General features: G+C 40.9%; 1 protein-coding gene across 3 annotated transcripts in view; it reads right to left on the bottom strand.

Annotated features, from left to right (window-relative positions):
* Window positions 1-12,052, bottom strand: part of polrmt (polymerase (RNA) mitochondrial (DNA directed)) — a 71,088-nt gene extending 59,036 nt beyond the window's left edge. For 2 of the 3 annotated variants that reach the window (XR_006054301.1, XM_005920736.2), the window contains exons 1-4: window positions 11,865-12,052; window positions 8,121-8,219; window positions 7,128-7,984; window positions 5,934-6,067 (exon numbers count right to left, since the gene is read on the bottom strand). Coding sequence is in view for 2 of the 3 variants with exons in the window: in XM_005920736.2 (XP_005920798.1) it covers window positions 5,934-6,067; window positions 7,128-7,984; window positions 8,121-8,219; window positions 11,865-12,006 (1,232 nt within the window). In the remaining variant the exon portion in view is untranslated. Of the gene's footprint in view, window positions 1-5,933; window positions 6,068-6,168; window positions 6,372-7,127; window positions 7,985-8,120; window positions 8,220-11,864 lie in introns of those variants that run through there. The other variant, XM_005920737.3, reaches the window with a different exon arrangement.
* Between the last annotated feature and the right edge of the window lie 785 nt (window positions 12,053-12,837).

Here is a 12,837-nt window from a genome sequence, read left to right as displayed (position 1 = left end):
AAAAAAAAAAATGTAAAACAGCCAGAATGCAATCATTTGCAATGAATTTAAACCCTGTTTTAATTTGATAATACTACAAAGATAGTATGTACTACACAATATGTGTTAAAATGAGAAGATTTTTTTGAAGTGTGAAGAATATAAGCATATTTTAAATATGATGAAGCCAAAAAGTTATCACAGATGCCACAAAAGATTGAAAAGTTTTGCCATGCTTGAACGGCAGGTGGAAAATCTCAGGAAACAGGTGCAGTGATTTATCAAAATGTGCAAACATAGAAGAAAAAAATACAGCATATAAGCCAAAACAGAGTTTTTACAATTCTACTGAGCTCGAATGTTCTTCAGTATGACCAATTTTAACATTCCTCATTCTTTTCCCCCCAATTTCCCTCTTTAAAAAGGGCTTCTTCACAGCCACCCATTCACCCATTTCTGATGAGGCTTCAGCAAACAGAGTGGGAGTCGCAAGTTTGATTCCCACTTGGTATCCAGTAAGAGTCCTGGCTAGACTCCCACATGCTAAAACCAAGCCCTGAAATGGCGCGGCTCAGACACAAGCATTTCACTACAAGTTGTACTCTGTATGATTGTAAGTGACAAATAAAGGTTGTTGTTTGTTTAAATGGGTCGACTCAGGTCCAGCGTCAGGTCTTTGCTGAATTTTGTTTCATGACTTTCTGATACTGCTCATCAGCTGTAATTAGGCTTTTTAACGGTTTAGTTTCCTCAATTTTTTAAGGACACACTGCACACCATGCTGACATACAAGTGTTTGGTCAATAGCTCTTAACTCACCTCGTTGGTGCAAAAATGCTATTTTACATCTGCCAAACTGTGATGTCTTTGGCATTTTTCATAGATTCGACTAACAAAAAGGAAACATAATGTCTTTGTGACAGGCTGATACAACAAAGTGGAAAAAAAGAAACTATGAAATTTAATTTAATTAAATTAAATTAGCAGAACTTCTGGCTCTGTGGAAGTAAAACATCAAGAAATGATGGGTAGCTCAAGACTTTGCACAGTACAGTATAGGCTTCTCCCGTCCCGCAAAGAGTCATCACAGCAGGTAGCTCTGCATGTCAACTTTTACATCCAAGGCCCTTCCTGACGCAACACCAACAGGGATTTGTGTCTCTGGCTGGAATCACACCAATGACCTTTCACTTGCCAAATGAATGTGCTGGAAGCAAAGCATAGTACTGTATATTTAAAAAATGTTCCTCAAACTCGTCGCAGAAGGTATTAGCACCTCTTCATTCCATCAGATTAGCACTCACAAAGCTAGCTGGAATGCCACTAAGAGGACACAAGAGGTAGATTTTCATTTTCAAAGGAGATTATGGTTATTATGATGGATCAGACCACAGAGTATGATCACAAGTCGAGTTTATAACATCTGACCTGCCTGCTGATGTGGGAAGAGGATAACTTAATTATATAACTTCCTGGCTCCCTGATTAATAAAAAACACAAACCTCTCTCTGGCATCATTGTATACGTTTCTTCTGCCCTGATCAAGAGTTGCAGAATATCAATTGAAGTATTTGCATTGACAAGCCTTCTGTCAGTCTGAAAAATATGAGTTTAATCAAGAGGCAGATGGCCACTGATGACACCAGTGGAATGTTTATTTAAACAGAATCTCCTAGAGAGAGCGCAGACTCCATGACTGGACTACAGAATGCAGAAAACTCCAGTGTTGTTGGAATATAAATGAGAAGTGTAATGTAATGAGTAATCCATAACTCAGTTTGATATACGATGCCTAAAAAGGTCTGTGAATTAATATTTTTTCCGTCTGCTGCAGCTTTATTCCTTTATGACTAGTGCGACTCAGGGGTTAAAAGGTCTGAGTACATTATTATGGATATGCAGTCCTATTAGATGTAATATTTAATTCAGAATCTGCATATGCAAACTATGAAATACATATTATAAAGTATTTTAAGCCTTGGATTCAGGAGAAACACAGCTACTATAAACTGTACAAATAAAAAACAAAATAACAGACTATCAGTCCTGTGCATGCAGCATCTTTGAGATACTATTAGCTAGACAAAAGGTGATAATATTATTAAAAAATAATGTACATATAAAATGTAGGTAGCATGTTTGGCACCAGTGCTCCTTTAAAGTTAACAACAGAACTACATGACAAAGCCAAGAGAGGAGTGAGGAAAACCCATTTATCACTGACAACACGGATAACAGAGCTCTGCTTCACCCAGCACACCTTTTACTCAAGACAATTATAAATAACAGCACGTTAATTAGCAACTGGAGAAAACCCTGGCTCAGCAGTTTCCACCTATTGAGGTCCATCAGAAGTGCACTGTTCTGAAGTCACTGATTAACAAACAAAAGAGGGACTGTAATATTACTCAAAAGTTTGGGAATATTTTAAACGAGGCCAAAGAGGTAAGAAAAAGAAAAAAGCATTTTCACTCATGCCTCAGAGTCTCTTGTGATGCAAGATGCAATTTTGTCCTGGGTAAATGAGAGAGCCCTGAACAAAGACAGGATTAGTCTGGGTGCTGGCAATGTGGTCCAAAGGAACAAAGAGGGCAGAGAGGTTGAAAGACAGAGCACAATCAGCCCTGTGACCGCTCTGCTGCACCTTAGGGAATATAGCGCTCTGGAGGATACAGGACTTATAAAGGCAAAATATAAAGGGATGAGAGTGTGTGTTTCAGAATGTTGCTGTGCATGTGAGAAAAAGAGAGAAGAAGCACACTGTTACACTGAGGGCAAGGATGCTGCAGGAGAGACTTTGGGGATTTCAGTATTAGAAGAGTATAGCAGTTGGACGTAAAGAAAGAAAAAGAGGGAGGGAGGGCATAGGGAAAACAGGGATTTAATGACAACAACAAAAAGTAGTGAAAGATAATGAATAAGGTAAGGGAAAGAAGAAGCTGCTTAGCCAGAGACAGAGCGGGAGGGCAGCACTGCTGAACAACAATGTCATATGAGCATCAGCTTACAGTGATCGATGGACCAACCAGATACCCACCGCCAACCCTAATGCCCTGCCACCTGTATCGCCACTGGAGCACACTGCCTAAGGTGATGTCCTCAGAGTCAAAGACTTAAGTGTCCGTGTTGTTCTGTACACGTTCTCAGCAAAAGCACGTGACATGACTAAGCAGATGAAATCTGGAAAAGTACTGATTACAGCCAGAAGTGACGTGAGGGTTGTCGGTCTTGCGTGCTGCTCAGTAACATTCAATATTCATTATTTACTGTTAGTTATGCTTATGTTGGTTGTTGCTGTGGTTTCCCTACTGTGTTGTTCTCTTTTTGCTTGTTCTTTTTTCCCCAGCAGGTGATCAAGCAGATTTTTTGTTTCTTTTCTGTCTGTCTTTCTTCCCCCTGTTTTTCTTTCCCGCTCCTTTTCTTGAGCTTTTTCCCAACTGTACTTGTCTTTCCTATCCCCCGGTCCTGTCTGTTACCACTGTAATAAGTTAAAAGTAAAAAAAATAAATAAATAATAAACATCAATTAAGTGGACCAGGATGACAAAGCCGTAATGATCCACCTGGGAAAATAATTTTCTGGGCATTTTTCTTGGCCTTTAGACAATAATTATGATTGCTACAGTGCCGAACGAGACAGGCATAAAAAACAAACAAAGTTTGCGTGGTTGGAACAGAAACGGATGTTTATGACCTCAGAGAATTCTTAAAAGCCTTAAGAGGAAGTTTGAGCAGGACATTTTAAAAGTCAATCTTTTCTGTATAAAGAATGATACCTGATATTCATTTATCATCCATGTTTCTCAGCTGCTGTCAGAATAACTTCTGTAGTCAGACAGCATTCTCATCAAGGACGCAGCATTTATGTAGCTGTGTTCAAACAGGGGCTGCATATTATAAAAGAGAGATAATAAAAAAACACAACCCCTGTGCTCTGTAGTTTTTCATCTGCTATAAGACTAATGTTAGGTTTATCAGAAAGGAAAAAAGAAAATTAAATATGAGCCCCGCCTCTGCCTCGGCAGCAGGCCAGCTGCCTGCATTTTCTCCTAATTGCTATCAAACAGGCACCGGTGCTGTGACAACATACAGGCTTCTCCTGAAACTGTGAGCTTTGCTTAGCAAGTTTATATTTTCTGAGTCTCATGCAATTCAGAAATTAAATTAATATAACTCTTTCCAGAAAGTTTTTTAAAGTGTTTTAGAAACCACATTTTTATTTGAACATAACAAAGACATGCTGAAAGGTCGGAACTTGCTTATTCAAACATATACAGACATTTTGAATGGGATGCCAGCAGCATCTGTTAAAATATTTGGGATAAGAATGACAAAGGAAAAATTAAATAGGGGATTACTGCTTAAAAATTCTACAATTTATTAAATCTTGTGAAATCAAATGGTGCATTTATAATCTACCAGGTAAAATATTTTGGAATGATTCAAAGCAGCTAAAATTGACACAATTTAAAAGATAATATGTAACTTAAAAAAAAAAAATTCAATGGGCTCAGAAACACTTAAGTGAAACAGGTTTTTAGCGGGATCCACAAATGTAGTTAAAACAGCTGACTTTTGGTCCAAACTTTTTTTAAAATGAAGTGGAATAACTTCATACAGTGTAATGAATCAAAATTATAAAATGTTATTTGAAATCATGGATTCCACTTTCTCTTTGCTACAAAGAGCAATACTCAGGTTGGTTATTAGCATACCCTTCAAAAGCCACCTTTGATAATGTATAGAGGTGTGCAGTAGTGCATAAGGCACATCTGTGAAGGAGCAACATATGCTGACATCAAGAGGACATTTTAAAGAAAGGCTGGTTGCAGGCTAATATCAATATATTCCACCAGGGCTCCGCAGTAAAAGACTCCGGGTGCTAAGCTGACCTCCCTGAAGTCCTGGTGTGACCTCCAATATTAGCATTTAGCTGCATAAAATTTTTAAAAGGCATGCATTTTTGAAAAAATACATTTTTTAGGGTTAGAGGTTTTAAATTATTTGCAAATAATTGCACATTGGTTTTATTTATATTTTAAATAGCATCCAAACCCAGCTTGTAGCGATCTGTCAGGATGACCCAGTTATTGCTGAGATGGAACTGGGCTACACACTGTCAAGATTGTCCTTGATTAATACATTTGCAAAATCCAAGAAGAAATTAACTACACTACAGTTATTATCTGTATGGTTCAGCTGCCTTGTAGAAATTTAATTAGTCCTCACCCAGTCTCATTAAGACTGTGTCAAAATGCTGCCACAACCAAAACAAATTCAAGCGACCTTGTGAGAGCAGCACTAATTAATAGAGAGATTTACAACGGACAAAAAGTTGAGGAAATAATAATAATGCCATGCTGGATTGCCATGGAAAAAGCAAAAGCGATTAGTGCAAGTAGAAGGAATACTGGTAGGTGTCAGCTTAATACACAGTTTTATCAAAAAAAAGCATTCCTTAATTCTCCAGTGACACAAAAGACGACCAAACTGCAAAACAGACTTATAAAACAATAACAGACCACAATTCTTAGATGTGCATGGTATTAAAGAGCTCACCTTTGTAAAAACATATTAAGAGAATATAGGACATGCAGCTAGAAATCAAATTTTTTTCAGCCCTGCAGGCTAAAGGAAAATGATTCCTTGAACACTACACGAAAAACATTCAATTGATGCTCTTAAAATGAGCAAGTATGTTACTATCACATCAGCAGAAACCTTAAGATAAATGCACTTTCACAGAAATTTCACCCAAAAGTAAAAAGCCTGAGCTGATTATGACCCCTGCTGGTAAATCTTGTTGTTGCTACGAGACCTCTATCCCACAGCAGCACAGTGTCAGCTCTCTTCTGAAATGTCACATATGCTGAAATACATGTGATGCAATGTGAAACACGTTGGTATAAACACACCTCTTTATGATCCCTGTGCGTGTGTATCTTTGCAACATACCTTGAAACAACCTTTGGGGAGCAGTTTGGGTTGCGACCCATACACTCCAAAGCAGCAAAGTAGGAACCACGATTTGGCTTCAGACCAGCCTCTTCTAAAAGAATAAAGATGCGGCCAATCTGATTTAATGTACCCTACAAATGAAAGAGATATAAGGGAGAGCAGTGAGCCTAATTACCCTGAGTCCATGATACCAAGAAAACAAGTGAAAATTAAAGTCAACAGAATTAGTGACCTATGGTGAGGCGTAGTTTAGTTTCTTCGGATCATTATTAAAGGGCAGAGAGAATAAAAGCATGTTCAACTGCATGCTTGCCCACAGATATTTGAAAAGGGCCCTAAACAATTAAGTACCAGTGGGCCCATGTAGGGCTGTTCGATATAACGATATCGGATGACGATATAAAAACGTCTATCGTTTCAGTTTACGCTATCGTTTGTTTCGTGGTGTCGCAAAATAAACTGTTTACGGCAATATTTTTTCATCGTTTTGATGGTCACTGTAGTGGATATATTAATTTCTTAAAGTTCTCTCTTTCTCTTATATTTTATATAACCACACTAAGGACGGAGAGGCGCCTGATTTTATGAGTTGTGGTTAGCAACAAGACGGTAACAGCATCGCGTGTCCGCTTGTTTATGTTCCACATAAACCTTTCACAATAAAGCTCAAGATCTTGTTGAGACTTTTCAAAATAAACTGAATCACGTGAAAGAGCAGATTATTTACGGGTGAGAATTAAAAAAGAGCCGCCAGGTGCTAAAAATTAGACCTTAGACTCAAACGTTAGAACAGGCTTTTCCCCGCAGCACACCGTGTAACAAATACTCACAAAGAAAACAGCAGCCTTTACAACTTATGTCTAAAAATGTATTGTTTCATGCATCGGTTAAAACACTCGACTCCAGCTACATGACGCGCAGCTGGAAACACTTCCCGCAAGACGAGCTGCCCGAGATTCACAGAATTTACAGAAAATGTTATATTTTTGTGATTTATATCGTTATCAGACGATAGAATTCTTATATCGGGATATGAGATTTTGGTCATATCGCACAGCCCTAGGTCCATGGATGTTTGTCACAGAACATATTTTGACGCATTACACTTAAAAAAAGCACAAGCAATAAAAGTCATGTCTGAATTTCCTTTAGCTGCTTTGCTCATCTCCTGAATTTTATTTCTGAACTCACCTTTTTGGCCCACACCCTCATCATGATGTTGTAAACGCCTGTGTTGAGATGTTTTCGTCGACTCATAACTCTGTGCTGACTGAGCAGGAAATTATGTGCCCGCTCGATGTCCCCGGCAAATATACAGGCTTCCAAGTATGAGCAGATGCTAAGACTGATGTCCTGACACGCATTTCCCACACTGCCCTCCTGCATGCATTCTGGTTTACTTGACAATGTCCAATGGCTTACTTGTTGATTGAGTCTCTTTTCCAGCTCCTCCACCTCAGCCAACTCCTCAGCTGTGCCCTGAGGGTCAGTACCAGTCAGTTCAGTTCCCTTTTTTTCAAGAGCATGTGTTTTAGAATCTTTTCGTTTCTTTTTAGATGCTTTTTGTGGCACGGTGGCTGCTCCTGCCATGGCAGTGGCAGCAGCTGCTGTAGCTGTCGAAGAAACTGCAGCTCGTATTTCATCTGACAGTTTTGAATGACCTCTGCTCTTTTTAACTCCAGTAGATATTGTTTTATGTGTTGTACCGGTGGACATCAAGCTGCTTTTGGTACCTTTAGATGATGATGTTTGTAGTTTCTCTTTGACACATATTTGCATTTTTTGCTGGAGGTGCTGCTGTTTTTTAAGTTTGTTCTTCTTCTCTTGAGTTAGTTTTTCTATCCAGCGGCGGGGCTGAGATTTAAAGGAGCCTTTATCGCCAGTCTGTCCAGATTTAGGAATATCAGTTTTCTCCTGGGGTGTGCTTCTGTGGCCCTTACCAGATGAAGTACCTCTTCCATGAGAAGGTGACTTCATAAACTCCACCTTTGCATGTTGGACATCTAGAACGACGTCAGATTGTAGTTGCTGGATTCTGGCCTCAAGCACTGAGAGGGAACATTACAAAAATGTTACTAAAGGAGTAATACAGAAAGCACCACAGCCTACATTAGCCTGTAAAATACTATAATAACATATCACAAACAACACAAAGATCTAGAACTGCCATCTGCAGTCACATACCGTCTAACAGCTGAAACTGTCTCAGTGCGCGTTTCTTTGCTTCATCGGTCTTTGGAATTCTAGATGAAACATTTATGTTTTGAAGCTGCAAAGATGTTCCTATAAAACAAACAAACAAATGATGAGATATTATTTTGGATCTTAGGCCTGGCTTTTCACTTTTGAAGGCATTTTGTTTATTGTTTAAGGATACAGATAACTACAATGCAAACATTTAGGTTACTTGTGTAACCCTGGTTCTCAGAGCAGCATCAGTGAGATGTCTAACTATGGAATGTGCCTTCCTGCGTATTCCTCAGAAGCATTTATCTCACATCTCACCCCTGCCCACCCACCTCACTAATCTGAGCCATGGTCTGAGTAACCGCCATCACTTAGGCCACTCACACACGGACTCAATTCAATTTAGGCTACACTGGAAACATCAAGCCTGTAAAACCGGAAAGATGTGAGAGGTGAAGACCAGCTTGCTGCTGCTCATATGTTCTGAATTGACACCTCTCTGAAAAGGGCCCCAAACGCTGCTGCCAGACCACAAGTGGAGTGAGCCTCCAGGCCCTCTGGTGCCTGCTGCCCTAAACCTACCCAAGAGCAATCACCTACACAATCCATTGTGAGAGCCGCTGCTTAGTGATAGACGTGCCCTTATAGGCCCTGCCCATGAAAATAAAACGCTGGTATTGGTATGGCATGGCTGGTATGACATTGTCTGTCCTCACAAGAACGTGATGTATATGTATATGTAGCTTTTGGGCCTCTCGCTTTTGGAGAAGCCCAAAAGCGAGAGGCCCCAGATAATTTATGTGCAATTGCTGGAGAGTGCTGCTTCAGAGACATCTCACAGTTTGCCCTTCGTGAACACCCTCCGAACCAAACAGGCCTGGATAGGTAATGACCACATGCCGACTGCACAGTGCCCATAGACACCGCCTGAGTCAGAAAAGCTGCATTTTTTTTTCTTCTCTCATCCTCTCCCTTAGCTTCCCGGCTTAGCCTCTTATGTCCTTGTCTAGTCTCATGGTTTTTTTTGTATTACTTTTCCCTGGAACACTCTCTCACAGTCTGTTCTCTAAAACCTAAAAGAGGAATTATGGATTTGGATTTGATCAACTGGTCTCTGAATGCAATTGACACCCCTTCTCAACGAGAAGTCTGGGCTCGGGTGAGCCTGACTGCTGAAGATATCTACCTATTCGGAACCATGATAACAGGGTTCTTGCTGATCGGAGCTGGCTTGGCCCTGACTTATCGAAGAATTAAGGAAGCGGAACCGGCTGTTCAAACCCCCACAAGGCTGCCCGCTGGGATTGAAATGATGGGACGAGGCGTGAGTTTCTCAAAATGGGCTCATTGAGTGCAGCACGGAGAAGATCTTGGAGAACGCACGGCTGCCGTGAATACTCAGAACAAGACCTCTGAGTGAAAAACTGGATTACATCTGGAGGGGCTAGCTCGAACAACACCTTTGAGCGCAAATTCGATCACATCTTGGGGAAGTGCACTGCGGTCGTGAGTTCTCAGAACCTGCTCTTTGAGCAAAAAGAACGACAACATCACGGAACGTAAGTTTGGATAACATCATAGAAAGCTCACGGCTCTCCAACGGGAGATTGAGAGACCAGTGTTGGACTGTTAGAACAGCTTTGAAATTCATATGAGTTGTTCGCACTAAAGTAAAAACTATCATCACTTCATGCGGAGACCCCTTCGGCGCCAGCTGCGGCCTCAAGGCTGGAGCTGAACAAAACACCCTGATAACGACTGTGTTTAGACTGTTCCCATTCCATGCAAGGCCACCTGGGTTGGCTGGAAGACTGTTTACTTAGCCTGGCGGGGCGAAGGACACTGTCTCAGCTGAACTCTGGACACACACACACACACACACACACACACACACACACACACACACACACACACACACACACACACACACACTGATATGCACACACTGATCCCCCCTCCCTTTCCAAACGCCTTCGATGCTTGTGCCCTACCGGGGAAGATGGCAGTCAACTGGACCAGCGCAGACATGCTGCAGGACCGGATGCGCTGTCTACACCGGCTCTCTCTCACCCTTTACCCGCCCCTGTTGCTTGTCTTGTGTTTCTATGGTGTATTGATAGTCATGTGCTTTTTGTGCTGAGGTGTTTTTTCTGTTATCAAACTGTTCTCCCACTAGGAGCTCAGTCTGAGTGGAGTTTTTTTTACCTCATGTTATGTATTTTCGTTGTTTTTCTCCTATCAGCCTACCTTTCTGACATGTCTCCCCAATGTGATGTTTGTGTAAAGTTGGTCAGAAGGTTCCTTTGTAAGTGCACATGCGCCATTAGCATGCTGCCTGCTGTAACCCTAATTTCCTTCGGGATTAATAAAGTATTCTGATTCTGATATCGCCAGTTGCGTAATGTCAGCAAAGTCACCGTGTTACCAGTGCTCTCTATGCACCATGGTTCACAGGAGTCAGTCCGAGAGAAGCTGTCCCAGTGGTGAAACTCCTTCATAAACAGTCGTCCGAGCCACACCGCCAGGATGGCAGAGCCGATCGGACCAATTTGCTAAAGGGATAATCTGAAGGAGATTAAAGTTGAAATTTGTCATACCCCAACCCGCCACCTTCCCACCAGCCCCCATTCCCTCGTGTCAAAACATCAAAAAACTTGGCAATATTGAATTGAATTGACCCCGGGCTGTATTTTACCTCCACATGCAATCACGGTATAAAGAAAGTATTTGCTTTTTCAGTTCTATGGTTTTACATATCAGGATGTAATTAATAATCATCTGACACTTACCAACTCTTACAATTAGGCACACACAATCTCATATGAACAACAACAAATGCCACAAATGCTGTGTCATTATTTATTGATCAGAAACTAAGCCAAGATGCAGAAGCAGTGTGTTGAAAATCTACGTACACCTTTGCTTCCATTGGATTTAAAAAGGTAACTAGCAGCCACCTGCTATTAATTAAATGCACCTTATTAACTGATCATGAGCAAGTGTGAGCACCTCTATGAAAACAGAGGTTTTGGCTGTCAGGTGTGTGCTGACACCAAGACAATGAGGAGAGAAATCAGCAATGATCTTAAAAGGAACTGATCCTACTACACTCTCTGCAATTCTCAGAGAAATTACAAAAAAAAAAAACCCCAAAGAGCTCTATCTCAGACCCTAGATTGTTCAGATGGCATGCTAAATCTTAAAGCACAAATGAACTGAAGCAATGCTGCAAAGAACAGGGGGGCAGTATGCTTCTACAACGATGTGACAGGCTGATAAAGTCGGATAAAAAACATTGCTTCAAGTTACTGCTGCTAATAGAGGTTCTACGAGCTGCTTTTGGCTTCCATTTCTGTTAAATAAATAATGACACGTGTGGTGTGTCATGTGTTGCGCCTCATTTCAACTTTCATTTACCTCATTTTAAAACCTGGTACGGATCAAATGCTTGATAATTATATCCTGATATGTGAAACCTTAAAATTTAGTTTACTTTAGTTTTACCATTACTGCACAGAGGAGTAGGTTCAACGTTTTCCTCAAGGACGAGGAGAGCAAAGCACCGCCAAGCTTCCGACTGAGCCCACGCATCACCAGCAATATCTGAATTACTAACACGAAATCCGACAGGGAATCCCTGCGTTCAGTCAGCACACAAAGGCAATGATATACAACAAAGAGTCCCAAAAGAAAGTCGCCAAATGTGCCCCTCACATTGCAGTTACACTGTTGTTTTCTCACCTGATATCCATCTAACTGTGCCACCTCTCACCGACGCACACAGCTGACAGCAGTCCGCAAAAGACACGCGGACAGCGCATTTTTCAATTACGCTCCGACGACTCAGAAGTTTGGCAAAGGCACAAACTCTAAGAAGAGACATGTTGACATGTAATAACCGCGTTACTTCAGAACACTAGGCAGCCATCTTAAATGAGACCAAGCTAATCGCAAGGAGCGATATTCGATGTTAAAGGCTCGATGAGTCGAGTGCAGACCAATCGAGTTAAGCGTTGTTGTTTAACGTATTTGAATGACCAACACTAATTAGACAACAACTTCTTCTTCCCAGGTGATGTGTATTCATTTATTTCTCCCTTGAATATTTTAGAATTTTAAAATTTTATTCAAATTTATATATTTTTCTTTCTGTTTAACGATTAATAGATGGACTTTTCATAGTGCTAGCCGGTTGAGTTCTGATATCATGACTCATTTGACTGTCAAACAGTGGAGCAAAGAGGCCCATACAAAGATAAATGTACACTGCCTACAGTCAACATAAAGGAGTGACTTTTCTGGCATGTTGGTATACATGTACAAGATAGCAGCAAGGTCAGGCCGTAGAACTTTACTTTTGGACTGTGCATCTCAAACCACTGGCTTGTATATAAGAGAGACTGTTCGCTATTGAACAAGAAATATCTTAAAAGTTTTTGGCTGCAGTTGTCCATAATCTAAAGCAAGTCAAGATCCCAGCATCTAGCTGACTGACCATCCTCCTCCTCTCAAACACATGTTGCTCCGGGAGGACACTTCGGTACTTCCCGAACCTCACAACCACTACCAGATGTGTGTTGGGAGAGATACCGACATCTGCCACTTCAATGGGATGGTGCTACCTCTGTGTGTGTTAATGTGGAAATCCCAGAAATACAGTATGTCGGCTTGCATGAACACCAGCAGTGCTTTGCCAAAGACCTTCAGAAATATA

This window comes from Haplochromis burtoni, unplaced genomic scaffold, assembly GCF_018398535.1.
Source record: "Haplochromis burtoni strain Fernald_Lab_line unplaced genomic scaffold, NCSU_Asbu1 Contig_42, whole genome shotgun sequence".
NCBI classification, from domain to species: domain Eukaryota; kingdom Metazoa; phylum Chordata; class Actinopteri; order Cichliformes; family Cichlidae; genus Haplochromis; species Haplochromis burtoni.
This window is presented reverse-complemented; position numbering and strand designations above follow the sequence as displayed.